At 45.4% G+C, this 27,931-nt stretch overlaps 1 protein-coding gene across 2 annotated transcripts in view; it reads left to right on the plus strand.

Annotated features, from left to right (window-relative positions):
• Positions 1-27,414, plus strand: part of ei24 (EI24 autophagy associated transmembrane protein) — a 67,239-nt gene extending 39,825 nt beyond the window's left edge. For both annotated transcript variants that reach the window (XM_072486764.1, XM_072486763.1), the window contains 5 exons: positions 5,499-5,618; positions 10,819-10,930; positions 14,819-14,930; positions 18,696-18,770; positions 19,459-27,414. In XM_072486764.1, coding sequence (XP_072342865.1) covers positions 5,499-5,618; positions 10,819-10,930; positions 14,819-14,930; positions 18,696-18,770; positions 19,459-19,621 — 582 coding nt within the window. In that variant the 3' untranslated portion in view covers positions 19,622-27,414. The remainder of the gene's footprint in view (positions 1-5,498; positions 5,619-10,818; positions 10,931-14,818; positions 14,931-18,695; positions 18,771-19,458) is intronic.
• The last annotated feature ends 517 nt before the right edge of the window (positions 27,415-27,931 follow it).

Raw genomic sequence — 27,931 nt, forward strand, 5'->3', positions numbered from 1 at the left:
AACCAAGAGTACCTTCCTCCCCTCCAGCTTACCGCTCACCATGACATAACGTACGCCCCCCCCCCCCCGATACTATACTGCCCACCTGGAATTGCACCCGCTTATTGATTAAAATCGCCACCCCTCTCGTCTTGGTGTCCAGCCCCGAGTGAAAGACCCGACTGACCCAACCCTTCCTTAGCCTAACTTGATCCGCTACTTTCAGGTGTGTCTCTTGCAACATCACCACGCCGCCTTCAGAGCCCTCAAATGTGCGAACACACGTGCCCTCTTGACCGGCCCATTCAGTCCTCTTAACATTCCAGGTGATCAGCCTGGTTGGGGGGGGGCATGGCGCCCCCCCCCCCCCTCCGCCGATCAGCCATCCCCTTTCCTGGGCCCGCCCCCCAGCCCATGCGCTGCGCCTCCATCGGCCCGCCTCTTGGCAGCCCCAAACCCCGACCTCCTCTCTGCCCCAAAGTCCCTCCCTCGTCAGCAGAGTAACTCCTCCTTCCCCCCCCCCCCCCCAACCAGCAACACCACCTTGTAACCTAACCTCTGCCATATATTGAACATATACCCCCCCCCCCACTGTGCTTCTGTAGATTAGCTCACCCAGCTAGCCTGTTGGCCCTTGCATCCGGCGCCAAAACGTCTCCCACCTATTGTTCCCTACTCCCTCCCCCCCCCCCCCCCCCGCCTATTGAAACCACTTCCCTCCTCAAACCGAGATCGAACAATCTCCCAATTACCAAAGGAGACAACCGAAAACGAAAATCCCCAAAGAACCCCCCCAATAGAGCAAATCAAAGGAATAAAAAAGCAAGAAGCCCCCACCAGCCATCCCCACCAAAACACCGAAAACCCATAGAAACTGAATACTTCCTCATCTTCACCCAAACATAGAAGCAGCAGAAAAATGACAATCAAAACGTATAACCATCACTCTGAAAAGTTACAACTTAAACCAAAAGGTTCTCAGTTCTGCGCCAGCCCCTTCTTCTTGGCAAAGTCCATTGCGTCTTCGGGCGACTTGAAATAATGGTGCTGGTCCTCGTGCGTAACCCACAGACGCGCCGGGTAGAGCAGCCCAAATTTCACCTTCTTCTTAAACAGGATCTCCTTCACTTGCTTGAAGCCTCCCCTCCTGGCCACCTCCGCGCTCAGGTCCTTATAGACACGCAATATGCTATTGTCCCATTTGTAGCTCCTAGTACGCTTAGCCCACTGGAGAACACACTCCTTATCCAAAAATCTGTGGAACCGGACCACCATCGCTCTTGGGGGGGGGGGTCCCCTGGCCGCGGCTTCCTCGCCATCGCCCTGTACGCCCTGTCCACCTCCAACGGTCGGGGAAAATCCCCCTCCCCCAGAAGCTTCTGGAACTCGCCTCAAACGTGCCAGCATCAGCCCCCTCAGGGAGACCGACAATTCTTAGGTTCTGCCGGCGAGCTCTGTTCTCCAGATCTTCCACCTTCTTCAGCAGCCTCTTTTGCTGATCCTTCAGCATCCCCACCTCCAGTTCGACCACCGTTTGGTGCTCCTCCTGGTCCGCCAGCGCTTTCTCCAACTTCTGAATCGTCTGATCCTGGGTATCCAGCCTGCGCTCCAGCCGATCGATCGACTCCTTTATCGGGTCAAGACAGTCCCGTTTCTGCCTGGCAAAGCCCTCCTGGATGACCTGCATCAGTTCCTCCGTCGATGGCTGGGCCGTTGCAGCAGGGGTCCGAACATCAGCCATGTTGTCTCCAGCTGCCACCTCCACCCAGCCCTTGCTTATCCTTTTATTTCTTCGTTTTCGGTCCCTTGGGGTTCTCCGTTCCATGCACCACTGTGTGGATCCAGAGCCTAATCGTCTACGCCTTCAAAGCCAAAACTCAAAACCATGAAAAAGTCGTGGAAAAAGGTCCAAACGTCCAGCCAGAACGGGAGCCACCAAACGTGCGACTTACTCCCTCATAGCCGCCACCGGAAGTCCCTGTTTACAGCAATTATGTCACATTGCTTGATCCTTCAGTGAAGATCTCCACAGATTCCATGATTTTACTGAGTTCCCAATCTTAACCATTTTATACCAGGCAGTATGTAGAATTAGGGAGCCTCCCTTTCTCAGTGGGCACTGCAGGGTCTGAGGTGCTTTATTGACCTTATCAATCACATTTTGGATTGATTTTTTTAAGCTTCTTTTGCCCCTTGTTTTTGTTTAAGCAGTATCCCTTTAAGCGGCTGTCCGTTTTACTTTGTCCCTCAGTTTGCTTAATTTAGTTTAATTCTTTCAATCAAAATAGTTGGCGGGTTAAGCAGTTCCTGCAGCAGGCACACTGCAAACACATGGCAGACACACGGCAGGCTACAGCCATAAACCAAGCCCCCAGGTCATAGTGACATTGGCAGAGAAATAGCAAGGAAAAACTGAAAATGCACACTGGTTGTTTTAAGGTTGCATGCCCTTAAATAAATAAATAACCTTTATTGTCACAAGTAGACTTACATTAACACTGCAATGAAGTTAATGTGAAAACGCCCGTAGTCACCACATTCCGGCGCCTGTTTGGGTACACAGAGGGAGTATTCAGAATTCTCAGCTGGTACGGGAATTGAACCCACGCTGCTAGCCTTATTCTGGATCACAAACCAACTGTCTAGTGTTTTGTTATGCTCTTGACGTAGCATAAGCTACTTCCTTGATGTGCACTCTGTCAAAGGAAGGTTCAGACTTGGAGATAGATTTAACACATTTATTAAACTATTAACAATTCTCCTACTTGGATTTGACGCTACTGTTAATCCTGCTATAGCTACTCGGACTGACAAACCAGTCTGCTACAATCCACGTGGTGGGTGTGATGTTCAATCAACCCTGTGTCTGTATTCATTGAGTGTCTCCACTGGAAAGAGACTGAGCATGTGTGATGTGTCCTTTTATATGGGTTGGTGTAATGCCCTCCTGTGGTAGTGTCACCTCTGTGTGTATCGTGACTGCCCATTGGTCGTGTCTTATCTTACTGACCTATTGGTTGACTGCCTGTGTGTCATGTCTCTGGTGTTCCCTCTAGTGTCTAGCTAGGTGTAGTGTATGTACATTAACACTTTGTGTACTTACAGTGATGTACATCACCACATCCCCCCTTTTTTCGTGTTACATATTTTCTGTACAGTGTTAAAGAAAATTGAACAAATTAGGTATATGAGTGATACTCTGTACAAGTTATGATAACAGTGATCATTGAACAATAAGTCCAAATCATATGCATGAGTTCAAAGTTATTTAATTATTATGGTCGCGTGGCTTTCTTGTTTGGTTGGTGAGTTGGTGATGTTGATGGTGGCATTGCATTGTAAACGCCATCAGTGTCCCTGTGCTGAAGGAACCAAAAAGTGGTCAAATCACTTCGTTGTCGGATTTGGACTCTTTTTTTTTTTTTTTTCTTTCGATGCTTGTGGTAGTAATTCTTGATTGCATCTGGCCTGAAAGCCAGGTTGCCTGTTGGTAGTGCAGCAAACGTGAATTGGTAAGATGCATCGTCCTGCCATGGTATGTCATTGTACCGAGCTGAGCAGTAACAGTGTCCCTCATTTGCAGAGTTGTACCAGTCGTAGTTCCATTGGTGTTGTTTTTGTCGTGCTTGTTGTCGACGTTGTTGCCTTTGGTACGTTTCTTGCTCTTGTCTTTGATGTTGTTGTTGTTGTGGTGGTTGGTTTTGTTGCCGTGTTTGCTGCGCTCAAGGACCACACTCTGTGAATAATACGAGTCCTTCACACAGTTACTCGTGTTAGTGTGCTTTGTGGCATCTGCTGTCTCCTTGAGCGTGCCGTCACTGAGTTTGCGGTGCTCCCCGTCTGGAGTCATTTCCGGCTTACTTGAATCAGCTTTGGCTTGTCGATGCTCCCCGCCTGGAGCCCTTTCTGGTTCATCTGAATCAGCTTTGGTTTCTTGACGCTCCCCGTCCGGAGTCACTGCAGGTTCACCTTGAGTCAGCTGCGATTTCTTGATGCTCCCGTCCGGAGTCATTTCAGGTTCACTTGAATCTTCTGAGGTTTCTTGATGCTCCACGTCCGGAGTCAAAACAGTCAGGAATGCATTTGCTTGTGGAGAGGCTCGAGTGGATGAGGTTTGAATTAACGTGGTGTCACCGGAGATACCAGTAGTCTTACTGTGATTGTCGAGTGCCTCTGTACATTCTAGCTGAGGTCTGTCACGTTGCACATCTGGTATGGGAAGTGGGGTGCCGTCGTCACTTGTCTCACATACAGTGGGTAGAGCCTCAGTGTCGTCTTGTCGTTCACTTCAGCTGAGTAGACCGTCAGAGTCTTCTTCTGGTTGCTCAAATAATCTGGGTGGACTGTCATAGTCTGCTTGCTGTACACATGAGCGTGGCAGACTGTCATAGTCTTTCTGTTGTTCACTTGAGTGTAGCAGACTTGCATTGTCTGCTGCTGGTTGCTTAGAGGAGGTTGCTAGACCCTCATGGTCTTGTTCATGCAAGGATTGCGCTTTGGAGTCTTGCATTGCTTCTGTCGCGGAGGCTGCCCACGAGCTCGCTGTGGACGCTTGTGTCACTCCCTCTGTGGAGTCCTGCAGCGTTCCTTGTGTGGAATCGTGCATTGGTCTCTCTGTGGAAACTGTCATCACTTCTTGTTCATGCAAGGACTGCGCTCTGGAGTTTTGCGTTGCTTCTATCGTGGAGTCAGTCCACGATCTCTCTGTGGAGGCTTGTACCGCTCTTTGTCTCTTGGTGTCAGGCCGCAGCATAATCCTGCACTCACGAGTCGGGATGTCATATGTGCTGGGCTGAAGATCCTCAAATCCGAACAACACATCCGCGTCTGTGTCGGATTCTTCACTGTAGAACACATCTCGTTGCGGTTCAGATTTGGTACTGGGGTCGCCATCTCCAATGATGAAATCATCGTCTGAGTCGTAGTCTTCTAGGACCATATCATCACGTTTTGTGTCGGAGCTGGCATTGGGCTTGCAATGTCCAAAGAAGAATTCAAGATCTGAGTCATAGTCTTCAAGGACTGTATCATCACTTTGGGCGGTGCTTACTGCTTGTTGCAGGGTTCTGCGGAGGTTACTTTCAGCTACTGGTCGAATTTCAGGCGTTGTGCTGTCATTCCAGGTGAAAGAATCTGGTTTTGAGGTGTAAAATTTTTTTTGCCTTGTTTTGGGACATTTCCCCTTTAAGTGGGTGTGATCCGGGGCCTCTGACATCACGACGCTTGTGACGGGGAGCGTAGGAAGTGATTGCCCATGCGCAGATCGCTGTTCCTTTACTTTGCGCATTTCTCTCAACTGCGCATCTAGCCCACTGAGCTAAACCAGCCCTTCATCAGTGGCATGGGAGCAAGTTAAATACCTGTGGAAATATGTTTAAAAGAAAATAATAGTGTGAGCAGGGGGGGGGAAGGGGAAGGTATATACTCTCACTGTTACGCCTCTTACCTACCCACCCCCGCTTTCAAAAACAAACATTAAGGCAGTTTTCAATAATTGTTTAAAACACTTTTTGTTACAGGACATTGCAGACCTAGCATTTAAAGTGTCTGGGAGGAAAGCACAACCCTTCCCCAGTATCAGCAAGATTATTGCAGACATGCTGTTCAACCTGCTTCTGCAGGCCTTGTTCCTCATTCAGGTATGTATGAAGCACAGTGCTGCATGAGAAGGTAAAAGGATCAGGCTACAGCTGAAGTTGCAGAGCAGCTGCAGTTCCAATTGATTTCTTTTGTTTTTGACCTGACTCCCATGGATTACTTGAGCCCTATGCTGTAATATTAGGAGGAAAACACAGACTGGGCAGTCAGTGAATGAGAAAGCAGGGCAGAGAGAAAGGGAAGCCTAGATTAAACTGCATTTATTTCAATACAAGAGGCTGACAGGGCAAAGCAGATGAACTCAGGGCATGGGTGGGTACATGGGACTGGGATATTCTAGCTATTAGTGAAACATGGCTAACGGAGGGGCAGGACTGGCAGCTCAATGTTCCAGGATACAGATGCTATAGGAAAGATAGAACAGGAGGTAAGAGAGGAGGGGGAGGTGCATTTTTGATTAGGGAGAATATCACGGCAGTACTGAGAGGGGATATATCCGAGGGTTCGCCCACTGAGTCTATATGGGTAGAACTGAAAAATAAGAAGGGAGAGATCGCTTTGATAGGATTGTACTACAGGACCCCAAATAGCGGGAGATTGAGGAGCAAATATGTAAGGAGATTGCAGATGACTGCAAGGGAAAATAGGTGGTAATAGTTGGGGACTTTAACTTTCCCAACATTGACTGGGACAGCCATAACATTAGGGGCTTGGATGGAGAGAAATTTGTATTCAGGAGGAATTTCTCATTCAGTATGTGGATGGCCCGACTAGAGACAGGGCAAAAGTTGACCTCCTCTTGGGAAATAAGGAAGGGCAGATGACAGAAGTATTAGTGATGGATCAGTGACCAAATATCCATTAGATTTAAGATGGCTATGGAGAATGATTGGTCTGGCCCAAAAGTTAAAATTTTTAATTGGCGAGCTGCACGGTGGCGCAGTGGTTAGCACTGCTGCCTCACGGCGCCGGGGACCCAGGTTCGATCCCGGTCCTGGGTCACAGTCCGTGTGGAGTTCGCACATTCTCCCCGTGTTTGCATGGGTCCCACCCCCACAACCCAAAGATTTGCACGGTAGGTGGATTGGTCACGCTAAATTGCCCCTTAATTGGAAAAAAGGAATTGGGTACTCTAAATTTAAAAACAAATTCTAAATTGGAGCAAAGCCAATTTTGATGGTATTAGACAGGAACTTTCAAAAGTTGATTGGGGGAGTCTGTTGGCATGCAAAGGGATAGCTGGTAAGTGGGAGGCTTTCAAAAGTGTGTTAACCAGGGTTCAGGGTAAGCACACTACTTTTAGAGTGAAGGGCAAGGCTGGTAGAAGTAGGGAACCCTGGATGACTCGGGATATTGAGGCCCTGGTCAAAAAGAAGAAGGAGGCATATGACATGCATCGGCAGTTGGGATCAAGTGGATCCATTGAAGAGTATAGAGATTGTCGGAGTGGAGTTAAGAGAGAAATCAGGAGGGCAAAAAGGGGACATGAGATTGCTTTGGCAGATAAGGCAAAGAGCTTCTACAAATACATAAAGGGCAAAAGAGTAACGAGGGAGAGAGTTGGGCCTCTTAAGGATCTACAAGGTCATCTATGTGCAAATCCACAAGAGATGGGCGAGATCCTAAATGAATACTTCTCATCGGTATTTACTTTTGAGAAAGGCATGGATGTTAGGGAACTTGGGGAAATAAACAGTGATGTCGTGAGGAGTGTACATATTACAGAGAACGAGGTGCTGGAAGTCTTAAAACGCAGCAAGGTAGGTAAATCCCTGGGACCTGATGAAATGTATCCCAGGACGTTGTGGGAGGCTAGGGAGGAAATTGTGGGTCCCCTAGCAGAGATGTTTGAATCGTTGACAGCCACAGGTGAGGTGCCTGACGATTGGAACGTAGCAAATGTTATGCCTTTGGTCTTGGAGACCTTGGGCAAGTGTCATTCACCGGCACTGGTCTCCACAAATGGGGACCAGGTAGAATGGCACTCATGGGAGTCTCCCAAGCGATTGGAAATCTCCAGCTAGGGGTGCCTTGGCACTGTTGGTGCCACCTGAGCATTGTGATGAAGGTACCTTGGAAGTGCTAACCTGGCACCCTGGCAGTGCCACTGGGAAGACAGCCTAGCTCTGCCAATGTGCCCAGGTGGCATTTCCAGCTGGCATCGGGACTGCCAGGGTGCCAAGCTGGCATTTTGTGCATGCATGCGATTGGGCCGGGGGGTGCCCTGTATAGTTTTGTCATACTTTGTGGGGGGGGGGGGGGGGGCGGGGGGTTTGCTTCTGGGACCTCGGGGATCAGGATGGCGTCCAAAAAAATTCATGTTGCAGCTGTACAGAACCTTAGTTAGGCCACACTTGGAGTATAGTGTTCAATTCTGGTCGCCACACTACCAGAAGGATGTGGAGGCTTTAGAGAGGGTGCAGAAGAGATTTACCAGAATGTTGCCTGGTATGGAGGGCAATAGCTATGAGGAGCGGTTGAATAAACTCAGTTTGTTCTCATTGGAACGACGGAGGTTGAGGGGCGACCTGATGAGGTCTCCAAAATTATATGGGGCATAGACCGACTGGACAGTCAGACGCTTTTTCCCAGGGTAGAGGGGTCAATTACCAGGGGGCATAGGTTTAAGGTGCAAGGGGCAAGGTTTAGAGGAGATGTACGAGGCAAGTTTTTTTACACAGAGGGTAGTGGGTGCCTGGAACTCGCTGCCGGAGGAGGTGGTGGAAGCCGGGACAATAGTGACATTTAAGGGGCATCTTGACAAATACATGAATAGGATGGGAATAGAGGGGTACGGACCCAAGAAGTGTAGAAGATTTTAGTTTAGACGGGCAGCATGGTCGGCACAGGCTTGGAGGGCCGAAGGGCCTGTTCCTGTGCTGTACTTTTCTTTGTTCTTTGTTTAAGAAGGGCTGCAGGGAAAAGCCTGGGAACTACAGACCGGTGAGCCTAACGTCTGTGGTGGGTAAGTTGTTAGAAGATATTCTGAGAGACAGGATCTACACGCGTTTAGAGAGGCAAGGACTGATGAGGGACACTCAGCATGGCTTTGTGAGTGGAAAATCATGTCTCTCAAATTTGATTGAGGGGGTAACCAAGAAGGTAGATGAGGGCAGTGCAGTCGACGTTGTCTACATGGACTTTAGCAAGGCCTTTGACAAGGTACCGCATGGTAGGTTGTTGCATAAGGTTAAATCTCACAGGATCCAGGGTGAGGTAGCCAATTGGATACAAAATTGACTTGACGTCAGAAGACAAAGGGTGGTTGTAGAGGGTTGTTTTTCAAACTGGAGGCCTGTGACCAGCGGTGTGCCTCGGATCAGAGCTGGATCCCCTGTTATTTGTTATTTATATTAATGATTTGGATGAGAATTTAGGAGGCATGGTTAGTAAGTTTGCAGATGACACCACGATTGATGGCGTGGTGGACAGTGAAGAAGGTTATCTCGGATTGCAATGGGATCTTGATCAATTGTGCCAGTGGGCCGATGAATGGCAGATGGAGTTTAATTTAGATAAATGTGAAGTGATGCATTTTGGTAGATCGAATCGGGGCACAACCTAATCAGTCAACGGTAGGGAGTTGGGGAGAGTTATAGAACAAAGAGATCTAGGAGTACAGGTTCATAGCTCCACCAAAGTGGAGTCACACCTGGACAGGGTGGTGAAGAAGGCATTCGGCATGCTTGGTTTCATTGATCAGAACATTAAATACAGGAATTGGGACGTCTTGCTGAAGTTGTACAAGACATTAGTAAGGCCACACTTTGAATACTGTACAGTTCTGGTCACCCTATTATAGAAAGGATATTATTAAACTAGAAAGAGTGCGGAAAAGATTTACCAGGATGCTACCGGGACTTGATGGTTGAGTTATAAGGCGAGGCTGGAAAGACTGGGACCTTTTTCCCTGGAGTGTAGGAGGTTTAGGAGTGATGGTCTATAAAATAATGAGGGGCATAGATAAGGTAGATAGTCAACATCTTTTCCCAAAGTTTAGGGAATCTAAAACTAGAGGGCATAGGTTTACGGTAAGAGGGGAGAGATACAAAAGGGTCCAGAGGGGCAATGTTTTGACACACAGGGTGGTGAGTGGCTGGTACGAGCTGCCAGAGGCAGTAGGAGAGGCAGGTACAATTTTGTCTTTAAAAAAGCATTTAGACAGTTCTATGGCAAAGCTGGGTATAGAGGGCTATGGGCCAAATGCGGGCAATTGGGATTAGTTTAGTGGTTAAAATCTGGGCGGCAAGGACAAGTTGGGCTGAAAAGCCTGTTTTCATGCTGTCATGACTCTGAGTCAAAAAGTGTTTCTCCCTCTTTGCCTCAGCAGGCCAGGGAATTTTCCTTCACAGCACCGCCTCTTTGTTGGATTATATATTTTTTAAATGTAATACAAAAATAGTTCTGTTAATTAATAAAAATCTCCAGTGTGAAAGTAAACTGTAGGGAAACATCAGAAGTTTCAGATTCAGTCCCAGTTGTGGTGTTAGCTGATCTCAGCTGGAACAGTGTAAGGGACATGAAAGCAAGACTGGCATTTATACAGTGGTTTTCACCTCGGAACATCCCAAAGTACACAAAAACTAATGAGGCACTGTTGTAATGTAGGAATTACGGCAGCCAATGTACGCACAAACAGCAACGTGCTAATCTGTTTTTAGTTGGCATTGATCCCTGTTGAGGGATAAATATTTGCCAGGACATCAGGGAAACTTTGCTCCTATTCAAAATAGTGCAGTGGAAATATTCACATCCACCTGAGAAGACCGACGAGGCTTTGGTTTAACATCGCATTGAAAGGCAACGCTCCCTCAATCCTCTACTGCAGTGTCGGCCAAGATTTCTGTCTCTGAGGTGGAGCACGAACCCGTAACCTTCTGATTCAGATGAGTAGTCTATCATGGAGAATAGCTGATGTTCAGATAGGTTAATGCCCATGAACTAGGCTGAGGAAAATTAAGTCCAGGTTCCTACTGCTGACTGCACGGTAGCATTGTGGATAGCACAATTGCTTCACAGCTCCAGGGTCCCAGGTTCGATTCCGGCTTGGGTCACTAAGAGCCGGTGCAGACTCGATGGGCCGAATGGCCTCCTTCTGCACTGTAAATTCTATGATTCTATGAAAAGCCTCTGTTGGAAGATGCAAGTGTGGAGATTCAGCAAGGACTGTACCAGCTTAGCTATTGTATGCTATTCTTATCATGGAACTCTCGTCTCGTTTACTTCATTTCTTTTCCTCAGGGGCTAATCGTGAGTCACTTTCCCATTGAAATCATCGGACAGCTGGGCAGCCTGTTCCACATGTCAATGCTGTATTCTCTCTACTGCTTTGAGTACAAATGGTTCAACAATGGTGAGTAAAGTCTGTGCCAGTGACACCTACCGAATGAGACAAATGAGTGAAAATGTGCCTCAACACACATAATCCTGAAGCACGAGGAAGGGACAGCTTGTCTCATCGAGCCTGTTCCACACTGCCATGATGCAGTTTTTGCATGCTTACCTTCACCTGCCCCTTCCTGCTCCTGCATCCACACACCCCCCCCCCCCCCCCCCCCCCTTCCCCACTAATCAGGCAATTCACCAGGAGAAGGAAAGTATTCTGGGGGAAAATTCTCTCTGACCCATAAAAGAGTTCAGGTAACTTCCAGGAGACCACTGTGCCTGCATTAAATCAACACTCACAACTCAAGTTGGCAACATGCAACAAACCCTTTAATCTCACCTAGTTCTGTTCTGAGGGGGTAATGTAGATTGGTCCACCTGGAGTTGGCTTGGTGCCTGCTCCACAAGACCACTACTCTAAAAAGGGTCTCCGTTCACTGCTGAAACATGAGAGATCGCTTGAATTCGGACTGGCAACACAAACTGCTAAACATTTTAAGCACGGTGGCACAATGGTTAGCACTGCTGCCTCATGGCACTGAGGATCCGGGTTCAAACCCGGCCCCAGAACACTGTCTGTGTGGAGTTTGCACATTCTCCCCGTGTCTGCGTGGGTTTCACCCCCACAACCCAAAGATGTGCAGGGTAGGTGGATTGGTCACACTAAATTGCCCCTTAATTATGGAAAAAAAATGAATTGGGTATTTTAAATTGAAAAAAATAATAATAAACTTCTAAAACCATATGCATATGGTGAAGATGACGGTCTTCCCGAGATTCCTGTTCGTGTTTCAGTGTCTCCTCATCTTTATTCCGCAGTCTTTTTGTAAACGGGTCAACAAAGTGATCTCTGGCTTTGTTTGGGCAGGCAAGACCCCGCGGGTAAGGAAGGTAATGCTTGAGCGGAGTCAGGGCGAGGGCGGGCTGGCGCTGCCAAATTTTAGTAACTATTATTGGGCGGCGAATATAGCCATGATCAGGAAGTGGGTGGTGGTGGAGGGGTCGGCATGGAAGCATTTGGAGGCGGCTTCATGCAAGGGCACCAGTTTGGGGGCGTTGGTAACTGCGCCTCTGCCATTCCCGCCGGCACGGTACTCCACCAGCCCCATGGTGGTGGCGGCCCTGAGAGTTTGGGGGCAATGGAGGAGACATGTGGGAGCAGAGGGAGCATCGATCTGGTCGCCAATCTGTAATAATCACCGGTTTGCCCCGGGAAGTATGGATGGGGGGTTCCAGATATGGCGGAGAGCAGGGATTGAGAGGATGGGGGATATGTTTATAGAGGGGAGCTTTCCGAGTGTGAGGGCGCTGGAGGAGAATTTTGGGTTGGCGAGGGGAAACAAATTCAGGTATCTGCAGGTGTGGGACTTTCTACGTAAACACGTGTCAACCTTCCCACTCCTACTACTAAGGGGGATTCAGGACAGGGTAGTTTCCAGAGGGTGGGTAGGAGATGGTAGCGTCTCGGACATTTACAAGGAACTTATGGGGTCAGAGGAGACGCAGACTGAGGAGCTGAAGCGCAAGTGGGAGGAGGAGCTGGGAGGAGAGATAGAGGATGGTCTATGGGTGGACGAGTTGAGTAGAGTCAATGCATCTGCAACATGTGCCAGGCTCAGCCTGATACAATTTAAGGTCGTTCACTGGGCTAACATGACAGTGGCCCGGATGAGCAGATTCTTTGGGGTGGAAGACAGGTGTGCAAAATGTGCAGGAGGACCAGCGAACCATGTCCACATGTTCTGGGCATGTCCGAAGCTTAGGGGATTTTGGCAGGGCTTTGCAGATGTCATGTCCATGGTGTTAAAAGCAAGGGTGGCGCTGAGTCCAGAGGTGGTGATTTTTGGGGTATCGGAAGACCCGGGAATCCAGGAGGAGAAAGAGGCCTTTGCTTCCCCGGAGACGGATACTATTAGCTTGGAGGGACTCAAAGCCCCCAAAGTCGGAGACCTGGCTATCGGACATGGCTAGCTTTTTCTGTTTGGAGAAAATCAAGTTCGCCTTGAGAGGTCACTGTTAGGGTTCGCCCGGAGGTGGCAACCGTTCGTCGATTTCTTTGCGGAAAATTAATCGTCAGCAGGTTTAGCTTAGAGTAGGGAGTTAATAAAGGTGGGACCTGTAAGGGAGGGAGATGGCTTTTGCACTATGTTTATAGTTTCATGTACATTGTTTATTGTGTTGTTATAACACCAAACAATACCTTAATAAAATGTTTATTAAAAAAAAACACTTCTAAAACCGTAAGACATAGGAGCAGAAGTTCGGCCACTTAGCCCATCGAGTCTGCTCTGCCATTCAATGAGATCTGATATAATCCTCAACTCTACTTTCTTACCGTATCCCCATAATCTTTGATTCCCTTGCTGATTAAAAACCTGTCTATCTCAGCCAAGAACATATTTAATGACCCAGCCACTACAGCTCTCTGCGGTGAAGAATTTTACAGATTAACTACCCTCTGAGAGAAGAAATTCCCCCTCATCTCTATCTATCTTGGGGCGGCACGGTGGCACAGTGGTTAGCGCTGCTGCCTCACAGCTCCAGGGTCTCGGGTTCAGGTCCGGCCTCGGGTGACTGTCTGTGTGGAGTCTGCACATTCTCCCGTGTCTGCATGGGTTTTCTCCGGCTACTCCGATTTCCTCCCACAGTCAAATTAGAAGGTTAGCAGATTAGGTGGAGTGGCCATGCTAAATTGCCCTTTAGTGTCTGAAAGGTGATGTTGGGTTACAGGGATAGGGTGGAGGTGTGGGCTTAAGTCGGGTGCTTTTTCCAAGAGCCGTTGCAAACTAGATGGACCGAATGGCCTCCTGCACTCTAGATTCTATTATTCTATAAATGGACGAACCCTTACTCTGAGATTATGTCCTCTGGTCCTAGACTTGCCCACAAGAGGAAACATCCTCTCAGCATCTCCCCAGTCCTGAGAATCCTATATGTCTCAATCAGGCCACCTCACATTTTTCTAAACTCCAGTGAGTACAGGTTCAACCTACTCAACCTCTCCTCATAAGAAAATCCCTCCATAATTGGGATCAACCTCTTCTGGACTGCCTCCAATGCCAGTATATCTTTCCTTCGATAAGGGGACAAAACTATTCACCGTATTCCAGGTGTGGTCTAACTAGTGCCTTATATAGTTTTAGCAGGACTTTCCTATTTTTATACTCCATTCCTTTTGAAATAAAGGACAACATTCCATTTGCCTTCCCAAGTATCTGCCTAACGTGCGTGCTTGCTTTTTGTGATTAATGTGTAAAGACCCCCAAATCCCTCTGTGCTGTAGTGTTCTGCAGTCTTTCTCCATTTAAATAATATTCAGCTCTTTTATTCTTCCTACCAAAGTGCATAACTTTATATTTTCCTACATTATATTCCATCTTCCAAGTTTTTACCCACTCACCTAACCTGTCTATATCTCTCTGTGGACTCTTTGTGTTGTCCTCACAGTTTGCCTTCCCACCTATTTTTGTGCGATCCGCAAACTTGCCAAAAGTACATTCACTTCCCTCGTCCAAGTCATTATGTCTATGTCTATGTCTATGTGGTTGTATTTCCTTACTGGGAATGCCACTAGCCATCTCAGCAGCCCAGCACAAGGCCCACCAAGGTGGTTGGGGCAGGGGGATTTGGCCATTGTTGCCTTAGGTGCAGCACACCTCAGATATACCTTTCAGCGCTCGAGGATGAAAGTCTGTATCCTACAAGGCTCCATAGTTGCTGGATATGTAATATAGATGACAGTGATCAGATTGGTGTGATTGTCACAAATGAGCTAATTGAATTGTATAGCACCACCTGATGACTGAAAGCTGCTCCAGATTCACATTATTAACTTTGTTCTCTTTGCTACATACAGGGGTGGAGATGCATCAGCGCTTGTCCAACATTGAAAGGAATTGGCCTTATTATTTCGGTTTTGGCTTGCCTCTGGCTATCCTCACTGCTCTGCCATCTTCCTATGTGATCAGGTTCGTCCTATGCAGCACCAGCCACACAATAGCTTAATGGCTGTTTTAAATAAAATCTACAGGTGCCTTGGCTTTATTAAAAGAGGCACACAGTATAAGGGCAAGGAAGTTATGCTGAATCTTTATAAATCATTGGTTAGGCCCCAGCTGTAACATTGTTCCCAACTGGGTGCCACACTTCAGGAAGGATGTCATTGAGGAGAGGGGATGCAGGGGACATGAACTTGAGCAGGATCAGTGAAAAGTTATGTGGAAACGCTGGAGATGCTTGATGTGTTCTCCTTAGATCAGAGAAGATTAAGGAGAGATCTAATGTATGTCTTAAATTATGTTGGATTTGATGGAGTAAAACAGGAGAACCCATTTCCATTGGGAAGAGGGTGGGTAACCAGGGGACATGGATTGAAAGTGATTGATAACAGAACTGGAGGTAAGATGAGAACATCTTTGCTCTGCTGATCTATTCTGATCTGGAGTGCACTGCCCGAAAGAACAGTGGAAGCAGATTCAGCAACTTTCAGAAGGAAATTGGAAAAATACTGGAACAGGAGCAAAATTGTAATACTGTGGGGAGAATAGCTGGGGATTGCAATCTAATTGGGCCAGCTCGTCGAAGAGCTGACACTGACATGATGGGCATAATGGCCTCTTGTGTTATAAAATTCTATGATTCTGTATTAGTATAGCATCCCCTTCTAAAACCATTGTCATCACCTACTCCTCAAATAAACATCCTGCACTCTTCTGCCCTTGCAATCTGCTGCAGCATCTTCTCCCTACCTTTTCAAAGTTCTTGAATGTCTCGTTGCCTCCTAAATTTGTAAACTTTGCCACTGCACCCTATTTGAATCTTTCCAGTCAAGTTTCCACAGTTTTTTAAATAATAAATTTAGAGTACCCAATCAATTTTTTTCCCAATTAAGGGGCAATTTAGTGTGGCCAACCCACCAACCCTGCACATCTTTGGGTTGTGGGGGTGAGGCCCATGCAGACACGGGGAGAACGTGCAAACTCCACACGGACAATGACCCTGGCCAGGATCAAACCCAGGTCCTTGGCACCATGAGGCAGCAGTGCTATCCACTGCGCCTCACTGCTGCCCCAGGTTTCTTCACTTAACCAGAGCACCATAATGGGCACAGTGTTTGATGCATTATCCATCTTGGCTTCTGTAACTTTTGACCATACAATTCCTTCTCCAACCCCACTCCTCCATTGTTAAAATCAGTAGGAATAAAGATTGCACACTTATCCAATTGTAGCAAGAGCATCTCCAGCAATGACTTATCTCCCCATTCCCCCACTGTTACTTCTGACGTTCCCCCAAAGACATATTCTTGGCCTCCTCATCTACAATCAATACTTAGTGGCATCATCTGCAGACTTGGGGTAATGTTCCATGTGTCTGCTGACCACATCCAGCTCTCTATCCCTCCACTGACTCATCTTGTCAGACTCCGGTCATGGATGAGAGCAGTCTTCTGCAGCTAAACATTGATAAAACCGAAGCCATTTTCTACATTCCACCTCGACCCCTGTATCCTTACCACTGGTTCCATCCCCCTTCATGACCATTTCCTTAGGGCAAGCATGGAATCTTGGCATTTCTGTACACCCATTTCTTCTCCATAAGAAAGCTCTCCACCGTCCACCTTCGTCACATTGTCCACTTGCCCCGCTTAAACCCATCTTTGTCAGAAATTCTCATGCCTTTTTGACCTCCACACATGGCTATTCCGTGGTCTCTTGGTTGTCTTCCTATCCTGTAAACTTCAGATCATCCAAAACTCTGCTATCCATATCCTATCCCAGACCAATTCCTGCTCACTTATCATCCCTGCCCTCATGCCCGACATCAGCTCCCAGTACCCAATTCTTGTGTTTAAATCTCTTCAGAATCATCAATGCTTGCCCTGTCTGTTTGACAACACATTCTTAGAACCATAGAAAGCTTACAACACAAAAGGAGGCCATTTGGCCCACCTTGTCCATGCCAGCCTGAGGACACCCAGCTGTCCTTTCTAACCCCGCCTTCCTGCACCCAATCCCTAGCCCTGTAGCTTATAGCACATAAGGTGCAGATCCAGGTACCTTTTATAAGAGTTTACGGTCTCTGCCTCCACCACCAACTGGGACAGTGAATTCCAGACTCTCACTACCCTCTGCGTAAAAAGGTTCTTCCTCATGTCCCCTCTACACCTTCTATCACTTACCTTGAATCTATGTCCCCTGGTTCTAGAATTCTCCAAGGGAAACCGTTTTATCCTGCCACTCTGTCTCTTCCCCTCATAATTCTGTACACCTCAGTTAAGTCACCCTTCAGCCTTCTTTTTTCCAAGGAAAATAATCCCAAACTATCCAATTGCTTCTCATAGCTACACTTTTCTAGCCCTGGAAACATTTTTGTAAACCTCTTCTGCACTCTTTTCAGAGCAATTACATCCTTCCTGTAATATGATGACCAGAACTGTGCACAGTACTCCAGTTGTGGCCTCACCAGTGTTTTATACAATTCCTACATTATATCCTTACTTTTATAGAACATACAGTGCAGAAGGAGGCCATTCAGCCCATCGAGTCTGCACCGACCCACTTAAGCCCTCACTTCCACCCTATCCCCGTAACCCAATAACCCCTCCTAACCTTTTTGAACACTAAGGGCAATTTAGCATGGCCAATCCACCTAACCTGCACGTCTTTGGACTGTGGGAGGAAACCGGAGCACCCGGAGGAAACCCATGCAGACACTGGGAGAACGTGCAGACTCCGCGCAGACAGTGACCCAGTGGGGAATCGAACCTGGGACCCTGGCTCTGTGAAGCCACAGTGCTAGCCACTTGTGCTACCATGCTGCCCATTCTATATTCTATATATTTTATATTCTATACCTCTGCCAATGAAGGAAAGCATTCCATATGCTCTCTTTACAACTTTGTCAATTTAAACTGCTTTTGTCTACTTTATTCCCAGCTAGGTCACTGTCTGTGTGGAGTCTGCATGTTCTCCCCGTGTCTGCGTGGGTTTCCTCCGGGTGCTCTGGTTTCCTCCCACAGTCCAAAGATGTGCAGGTTAGGTGGATTGGCCATCCTAAATTGCCCTTCGTGTCCAAAAAATGTTGTGTGGTGGTTACTGGGTTACGGGGATGGGGTAGATACATGGGCTTCAGTAGGGTGCTCTTTGTAGGGACCTGTGCAGACTCAATGGGCCGAATGGCCTCTTTCTGCACCGTAAATTCTATGATTATGCAAACCTGTCATAATCCTGTACACCTCTATCAGATTACTCCTCAATCTGCTTTGCTCCAAGGAGAACAACTCCAGCTTCTCTAACCTAACCTTATAAGTTCCCTCAACCCTGGAACCATTCTGTTCAATCTCCTCAGCAACATCTCAGACCCTGAAATATGTCCTAACTAGAACTGGATTCTAGATATAACAAAGTGTGTGCGAATTAGACAGATAGAGGGAGGGGACAGACAGAAAGAATGAAAGAGAGAAAGGGAAATTAAGATGTGAAGATGCACCAGTGGGCAGAGAAAAAGTTACAGAAAATGAAACATTTGTATCTGGTATGAAAAATTGACCAGTTTTGGATTAAAATTGTGTCATAAAAGTTAAACCAATTGGGTTTTATCAATGAGTCCAGAGGCCCGAACTTAACATAAAATGTGCTACTGGTGTACTTCCTGTGGTAGAAGTGTACTGCCTGGAGCTGAATACTAATACTATCGCTTTATAACAAAGAATGTCACTTTTTGTTTTACAGTGGCTGTTTGTTCTCCATTCTCTTTCCTCTATTTATAATAAGTGCAAATGAAGCGAAGACCCCGATGAGATCGTTGTAAGTACAGTTTAGTTCCTATCTCTCATACTGTGAGGGAAGAAACTCGAATGTGCTGGTGAATTGTGTTTGGGGAATGGGGAGGGTGGGTTGAGGTTTGATGGTGCCATCTCACAGGCACTGTGCACCAAGTAGGACTGAGGTTGTTGATGCCACATTGTGACCAGCAGCTTTATCCACAACATCTCTCAGGGTGGGTGATATTTCCCTTCAGCGTTCATGTTTCAATCCTTTTGCAAACTAGAAGAATATAAAAATGTGAAGAGACCGGGATGGTCCAGCAACTTCAATGTTGTTATTTCAATTTGTCTGTTGCATAACCACATTTATTTGCCTAAATTTCATACACCTTACAACAGGGTGAATACAGTGAAAAATCTTTAAAAATAAAAATGTTCACGTTGGAAATATTTTAAAATACAACCAAGAATTAATACAATATCCTAAAACATGAGAGGGTATAACATCTCAAGTATTGCAGAAAAATACTCAAAAACCTTGCTAATTGGAATTACTGCATCACAGCAACTCCAATCAATTGATTCACAATAATACAAACTTTCACAGTTGGAACTCTCAAGACAAGGGGGAATGGGACTTTTAAAATGGTTGTGTTAAAATGAGAACTGCAGCTAAGGGATGTTACTAATGCACAGGTATAACTGTAAATGTTCTCCTTCTCTTCCAGTCATTTCCAGCTACATCTCTTCTCCTTCGTGATCATGCTCAGCAATAAACTCTTTCACAAGACGGTTCGTATTCAGTCTGCCATGACAACAACAGGGTCATCTGAGCATTTGCCATCTCCTCATCCGTCCCCTGCCAAACAGAGACCTACAACGCAGCAGTAAACTCCGGTTGAGGGAAAACCACTTCTTGGTCCCCTCCCTTTGCACACCGCACACTCAAAAATTCATTTCCCAAGGAGGCAGGTTGGTTCGACTGGGGACTTAATTGAAGAGTAGCCACAATTTGTCTCTGTTGTGAATATGGATTGTACCTGGTACTCCAAACCTGCGCCACCTGTCCAGCCCCCCTCTCTGAACCTGTGTAGAATTCACCCACGTGTTACCAAGCTGGGAAGTAGAAGACTTAAACTTCCACCTGATTCTAAAGTGGTACACCTTTATGTACAAAGCATTTTATAGAATGTGAGTGAAAGAGAATTCACAGCTGAAATACTAGCTGACTTGTGCCTGAATGTTACTTTTTGTACACATTTGTGCCAAGTATGTGACTAACAGAACATAGTGCGTTTCTTTTTGTTGTTTTGTGGGGGGGGGGGCGGAAGAGGAATGGTGTGTGAAGTTGTCAAATGTAACCGTGCTTGTGTCAGTATTAGTCTCAGTCCAGATAACCATCAGGGATTTCATAATGAAAACAGGAACTTGTGTTCTGGTTCAATATTAAGCCAGTAATAATTATGGTCAGAGTATTTGTGATCCCATTATTTAATGAAGAAGCCTGATTTTTTTTTTTCTTTGAAAATTCAGTGATTCTTTTCGAAGAGGAGGGATGGAGTACTGCAGTTGAGTTTACAAAATCTTGTTCCTTAGAGACTGACAGATGAAGCAATTCTCAATATAAAATTGTGCTCTGTTTAAACTGCCCCAAGCCCCAGATGTTTTAGTCAGGAAGCGCTCTGAGGCGGATTTGATAGTGTTCATACCTCTAACGTTTAGGTATATGGCTAAATTTCAGACTGTCTTTGACACTCTTGCTGAATAAAAGTTAGTTAAATAACATTCATTGAGTAGTGTGAAAACTGTTCAAGCAAATTGTAGATGGGCAGAATGACTGAAAGAAAAATGGTCAAATCTGTTCATCTTCCCATTTAGTAAGATCATGCATTCGTGCTGTCCAAACTTTGTGGTTTGTTTCAGTGGTTTGTTTCAGTTCTTTACTGTGTGACATTTGCTAACATATTTACTGAATTAGTTACTGGTCAATGCCCCCTGCTCTTCCACCCCAAAGTTGTTGATGCTTGAATCTGGCCATTTTAAGATATTCTTAGTTGGCTTTCATTTCATTGTTGAAAAATGAAAAAATGAATGAAATGAAATGAAAATCGCTTATTGTCACAAGTAGGCTTCAAATGAAGTTACTGTGAAAAGCCCCTAGTCGCCACATTCCGGCGTCTGTTCGGGGAGGCTGGTACGGGAATTGAACCGTGCTGCTGGCCTGCCTTGGTCTGCTTTCAAAGCCAGCGATTTAGCCCTGTGCTAAACCAGCCCCTATCCCAGTGTGCTAAGTCAGCAATCAAGTCCACTGCAAATGTGTTGAGTTCCGACAGGTCTGGGTTGCCTGTACAATTGGAAGCGCTGGGGGAAGAGTGCACGAAGGATGAAGAGAGGGAGTTGATTGTTTTGTGCAGAATGGCACCTGTGGGGGAAATGCAGGAGGCCTCCAGAAATGGGAGTAAGGACAGAAAGCATGTTTACAGTGACAAAAGGGACATTTGAAAATACGCCGCTTAATCTTGGCAGTTTCTGTGTCAGTTAGTAAGGAACAGTTAGAAACTCTGATGACAGACAGTGGAACAGACTATTTTCCTTTCATCTTTAGGATTTGAGGTTGAATATGTGTGGATGGGGGAGGGGCTTGGCAGGGGATGAGTGGATGCACAATTCTATTCTTACTGACAGCTGCTTAAAGTCCATTGCGAAATGAGTTTTGTGTGCGTTGATCCAACCATAGATCCGCCTCCCCCCCCTGCCCCACTCCAATTTCACATCTTTGAATTGATGTATTTGCTTTTTCTATTGTTTCTTTCACCAATTTTCTTGTCTTGTCTCCCCAAAACCAATGACTCCTTGATGAGGTGCAGGTTCACAGGTAGCATCTAACTCCTTATCCTGGGAATAGAGATCACAACACATTTACAAATAAAGGTAATTTGTCCCATTGAGAAAGCTTACAAGACCCTATTGCACCATGAAACCATTCCAGGGTTTTCATCTTCACTGTGCTATCCTTAAACCCATTCTGCAACTTCACCTGAAATTCTTGAAACAAATCCTAAGTTTGCCTTTGTACCTATACTGCCTTGTCCTGCTGTCACTTTTTTAGTTTGAAATTGTGTTCCAGATTTCTCTGTGCTTTCCTGTGTATTTCTATAAGATCACTGGTCAAGTCCACTCCTTTCCAGACTGAAACGGCCAAGTTTCTCTTAGTTTTTTTGCCTAATTCCGTATTCTGGTGAGCCTCATGGCCTTTCTCTCAGCTGCTTCTGGGGCTTCAGTGTTTACCGTGTTTCTTGGTGACCAGGACAAGTTTAAAGCAACTGTCTAAGGCAAATAACCCATGGTCTGGTGGTGTAAGGAGAGTTTCACCTGATTTCAACTGGTTGATGAAAGGTGTTTAAAATTCTTCCATTGTTGAATGTGTTTAATGCATTCGAATTTTTAAAATCATCAACCATTTTGTGTGTCTCTAAAGAAACAAAATGACTGGTTTTATGATCTACTATAGTTCGCACCATTCTCTAGGTTCACCAAACTCCTGTGATCAAGGTCAAGATACCTTCCTTTAGCCTGTGCCTCCCTGTCACCAACAAATGTGGAGAATAATGATACCTTTCCAACTGACTTGTTGTGGTTAGAATATCTTTGATTAGTGCTAACAGACTGGTTTTGGTTCACAAGTATGATTAGAGCAGTGTATTGATAAGGCGGCGAGTTCCTTCCTCCTGCCCTGAGGTGGAATTCACCAATACCATAAGCAGCAAGCAATTCTGCTGCGAATAGTACATGCACCAAAAAAGGGGACATCAATGTGGGGGAGAGATTTGTCTTTTTGTCCACCTGAGATACCAGATGGTGCTTCTAATTGAGAACTTAAGTTACCATGTGTCTGAATGTCAATATGTATATAACAAAGAAATTACTTCTTTAAAGCAAGCTTTCAAAAACCTCCAAACCTCGCGAAGAGAAACCAGAGTAGCCAGCACTAGAATAGCATCCACTATTGTGCATTACTTACCAAGTTATTTTGCACTGTGCTGATCTGAGCCTTATTATTGCACCAAACTGATTAGGCAACATTGAAAGTGGATCTTAGCAAGATTTCTTAACCCTGAATATATAGAACTAGATCCTCTGCTAAAGGACATGATGATTCCACAGACCTCCTAACAGGATGCTGACCATCCAGGAATTATTGCACTATCCAGGAAGTATTTCCGGAGTTTCATATGACACTTTGTTTTGAGGGTACACCGCCCATGAAACGTTGAAGTGAACTAATTGTTAATGTTCTGCAGAAGTTGCCATTTCCAGAGTGGCACAGTGGTTAGCACTGCTGCCTCACGGCGTCGATGACCTGGGTTTGATCCCGGCCCCGGGCCACTGTCCGTGTGGAGTTTGCACATTCTCCCCATGTTTGAGTGGGTCTCACCCCCACAACACAAACATGTGCCGGGTAAGTGGATTGGCCATGCTGATTTGCCCCTTAATTTGAAAATAAAAATGAATTGGGTACTCTAAAAAAAAAAAAATTTTTTAATAAGGTGTTGCCATTTCCATTTTAGAACTGCTTGATCCTGCTTGAGAAATGGGTATATCATCTCTTTGAAAGTGCGTTGTGTAGAATTGATCCGTTGAGTCTCTAAGTTTTAGGCTGCAGTAAAGGGCCACACTTTATCCAGGCCAGGCATAAAAACAAGGACCCCTTTGTTTGCGTTCTGTTTCTCATTAGAAACCTTTCCCCTCTCTTTTCCCCCCCCCTCTCTCCCTCCCCCTCTCTTCCTCTCCCCCTGCGTCTCTACCCCCCAAATCCCCAGCCTTTCTGTCTCTTATTTTCCTCAGTTGTCACACTGATTTTCTTTATCAGCCAACACAATGGGACCTCTCTGAAATGCCTTCAATAAATTCCCCCTATGATTAGATCCCTGGGATTTATTATTCTTTCTGTAAGCTATCTGAGTTCCTCACTTAGATTCCAGCCTCTAACTCATTCTTCGGCATCCTTTATTATTCTATATTCTGTAACAATGGAAATCTAATCCAAAAGAAGGTTGCGGTTAATATATCTTTGATTACCAGCGGTACCCCAGCAACAGACTAGTTTTGGTTCACAAGTATGATCTGCAATGTATTGTAAATGGGGTTGTTGGCAGAGAGCATCTACATCCAACCAAGAACTAAAATCATAGGTTGTTTTAATGTGTTGTTTTAATGCTGTGAAGCTGTTGCTTGCATCAAGTTATTTCCATACTAATTGAAGAGATGCTGCCTGAAGCTTTGTATTTAGTCGATAATGCTCGTGGGAAGGTATCCACAAGGAGCATGCAGGCTGAAGTTAACCTCTTTGCATTTAAAAGTTCTGTCATTTAAGGAGTGAGATGCAACTAACGAATTTTAATTTCCAATAGGGAGCAATAAACAAGGCAGGTTTTGTGGGCATTCTTGCCAAAGTCATTATCCAATAAAGACAGATGTGATATCATTTAAACTGGTAGTGATGGATGTTCACTGTTAATGGAGTGTGCCAGGTTAAGTGAATAAGCCATTCAGAAGGAAATTCATATTTTCAAATCAAACCTGGAACAATGTGATAAGAGCAAAACAAGAGCGGTTGGCATTGTGCCAAGCACAGCAAGTACATTAAGACCAAAGGGCTGAAATTCATCTCAGTCCTACTATTTGCATGTTAAAGTCATAAGAGTTTTACAGCAAAAAACGAGGCCCTTCGGCCCATCATGTTTGTGCCAGCCATCATGTTGGTTAGGGCATAAAATTCCTCTGAATACTACCTGGATGAAGCTGTAAATCTGATGCCTCCATGCATGCTGCTGTGAGCAGGAATCACTGATAATCAGGAGTATGAACCCCTGCTGATTTTACCCCATCACCCTCCATGTGGCCACCTCCAATTCATAACCTTGTGCTGAAGCCAGTTGTAGTATTCCCATTGTCACCTGATCATTCAGCAAATGAACAGGTATTGTTGACCCTGGGGATTCTCTCCCCCTCCCTCAGTCTGTGTATCATGCCAAATATCGCTTCTACCCTACTGCATACAATTTAAACCTACTTGTAATCTGCTACTCCCAAGCTCTCCCTACACTAGGTTTTATCAACTTTGGCAGAAAAGCTTTTTTAAAATAAATGTATAGATCCTGCCCAGTGAGCTCAAATTAATATACAAAGTTCTTGCCTTTAGATTCAAAGCTTTAAAACACCAAATGGAACTTTTGAGGTTTGTTTCGATACAAGCAAGAGAAAAGGTGAAGTCCTATATCTGACTGTTTAATCTATATTTTAAATGTTTCTTATATATAAAATTGCCACAGCAGTGCATGCTGGGGCTGGCATTCATTCAGGAACTTCCCAATCCAGGCGTGATGATAATGTTTCACATTTGTTTTACCCAATTTTATTTTGGTTTTTCAGTGCTTCTGGATTTTATTTAAAATAAAAAGAGTTAACAATTTAATTAAACACTAAAATTCATTTTAAAAGTAGCTCTGGATACTCCAGTTATGTTGTGGCACGGTCCACCGACATAGAATTTGATGACACACATACCTACTTTAAAACTTACCATGGATTTCACACCCACAATCTTCAAACTTATTAACTCATTGCACGATCGGCAGCACGGGGGCACAGTGGTTAGCACTGCTGCCTTACCGCGTCGATCTCGGCCCCTTGTGGAGTTTACACATTCTACCCGTGTTGCGTGGGTCTCACCCTGCACATCTTTGGGTTGTGGGGTAAGTGGATTGGCCACGCTAAATTGCCCCTTAATTGGAAAAAAAAAAAAGAATTGGGTCATTTTTTCCCAAATTTTTTTTTTTTAACTCATTGCATGATGACAGAGAAAAGGGTTCACTGGAGCTTTTGAAAATATGGAATGGTGACATTTTCCCGCAATTGGCACAGTTTGAACCAATTACAGGCTGAAGAATCTTAAATGCCAACAGATGCAATCCTCCCGGCCCAGTTGGAAGGCATTTGTCTCTGCTGGAAAACCTTTCTTTTATTGTAAAGAATTCACACAGTGGCAATTGTAGCTGTGTTCGCTTCAATATACCGTACAGGGAACTCACCAGGACTCACGGTTATAGTAGTATGCATTGCTCCAATGACAGTGAATGCTGCTTTTGATTTGAGTTAGTCCCAGGCTGTGTTGTGTTTGCCTCAGAAAACCATCCGTACCATGGTAAATTGCACATCCGTACTCATTGTTTCAAATATATTTTGGGCGACTTGTTGTGGACTCCGAATATTGTGGTGTAAGTGAATTGTTAACCTTTCATAGTGTCAGCCATCGATGGGTTATTAATATCTCTCTGGCTCTTTTTCTCTGCTTTTTAAAATGTATACTTTAACTCTCATCCAGAGAGCTCCCCCCACTGTGAGGCAGGATTCAATTCATGAAGTTACCTCCAACTATGAATTCAGATTAGGAGAATGCAGCCTATAGACATAACTTTATTAAATGCAGCTTTTCAGGCAATTCGCCAGGAGAGACAGGAAGGGAGCAAGCAGTCTCCACCGCCCCCCCCGTGCACATGTGCCGAACTGACTACCCATTTTGTTCAGTCAAATCTAGGATTTGGTTTCCACTCTCCTGACAGTAGCACTGTAATTAGTAAATTACTAGGTTTCCAGCATTCCCTTGTGTAATGTGACATTAAATTCACTGGGATCCCATGTGCAATGCCCTATTTAGATAGCAAAGCTCTCTTTCATACTTGCAGACTAGCATCCACAGAGCTCCTCAAGCATTAGGAGTGCTCTGCTGTGTGATGTACCATTATATTTTTACTGGTCTGTAATGAGGGCAGATTGCAACTGCCTTGATTACCGAAAATGTTGCCTTCCTGACTGCTGAGATCTTTGAGCAACAGAATTACTGAGGTGGACAGGGCTAAAAGCTATTTCATCACCCCTGAAGGTTAGGTCAGGCAGGAATGGTTCCAAGTGGCACTCCTCAGTGTGAGCTTAGATGCTGATTATCAGCAGGATGTTTAACTGTGAGGGTATCACCTCCAAAATGATGCCAACATTCATCACATGCAGCAGGGATCACTGAACATTAACCATTATGCTCCAACATTTGCTCAGGCTGATATCAGCTAACTCAACACAGCTTGGACTGTGGACCTGGGACCTCTCTGGTTGGTCTGTGTCTATTGCACCACATGCAGTATTAACTCACTGATTATTCAGGGGACTGCCCTCTTTTCCAAATATTCTAAATGGTACAGCACTTCCTATAACCAAAAAAAAGGGATGTAAAATATTATTTTGTAGTTAGAGGGTGCTAACGGACAGTGTCCTGAGGTTTCAAATCAAGCTGCTTTTAATCCTTTGTATGAAGGACAATATTCAACTTTATTGTAATGTGCATTTTCAGATTTCACATGAAGCATGTTGTTTTCAAACTGCAGCAAGCTTGAGCTGTTCAACTTTCACTTTTTAAGAAGGAACAACGTCATACTTAACGTGCTATGTTTTGTGAACTTGTACAAATTAATTTTAAAAGTCGTGTTTGACACATTGTATGCTTTTGTAACAAGGACTTGGTCTTCAGCCCCTGTCATGGACTGAAGACTACAAAACAAAGGAGCTCAAAATGTATTTGATATTTGTCAGTGTATACACCACTAAACGTGAAAATAAAAGCACTTGTACAAGTTGGGGTGATGTTTTCTGAACGAGGCACTGAGAAACGAGTATGTTTGTCCAACTCGATGCAGAAGCTGAATTGCAATGCTGTCACTGCAGTATTAAGTGGTGTCAGGCTCGATGGTGAAACTTGTACTTGCTTCAATACTTTAATTGAACGACTCTCAGATTAAAACTTTCATCTGCACTGTGGCAATACTCACACCCATCAAATTGCCCTTATTGAAATGTGAGTGATAAAGGCAAACTGTACGTAGAGGCAATAATTTTAAGCCACAACATTGACTGGAAATCGCTGCACTTAAAATATTCTAGATCGCACCAGCATAACACGGTGGGGCAGCATGGTAGCATTGTGGATAGCACAATTGCTTCACAGCTCCAGGGTCCCAGGTTCGATTCCAGCTTGGGTCACTGTCTGTGCGGAGTCTGCACATCCTCCCCGTGTGTGCGTGGGTTTCCTCCGGGTGCTCCGGTTTCCTCCCACAGTCAAAAGATGTGCAGTTTAGGTGGATTGGCCATGAT

This window comes from Scyliorhinus torazame, chromosome 21 (genome assembly GCF_047496885.1).
Source record: "Scyliorhinus torazame isolate Kashiwa2021f chromosome 21, sScyTor2.1, whole genome shotgun sequence".
Lineage (NCBI taxonomy): Eukaryota > Metazoa > Chordata > Chondrichthyes > Carcharhiniformes > Scyliorhinidae > Scyliorhinus > Scyliorhinus torazame.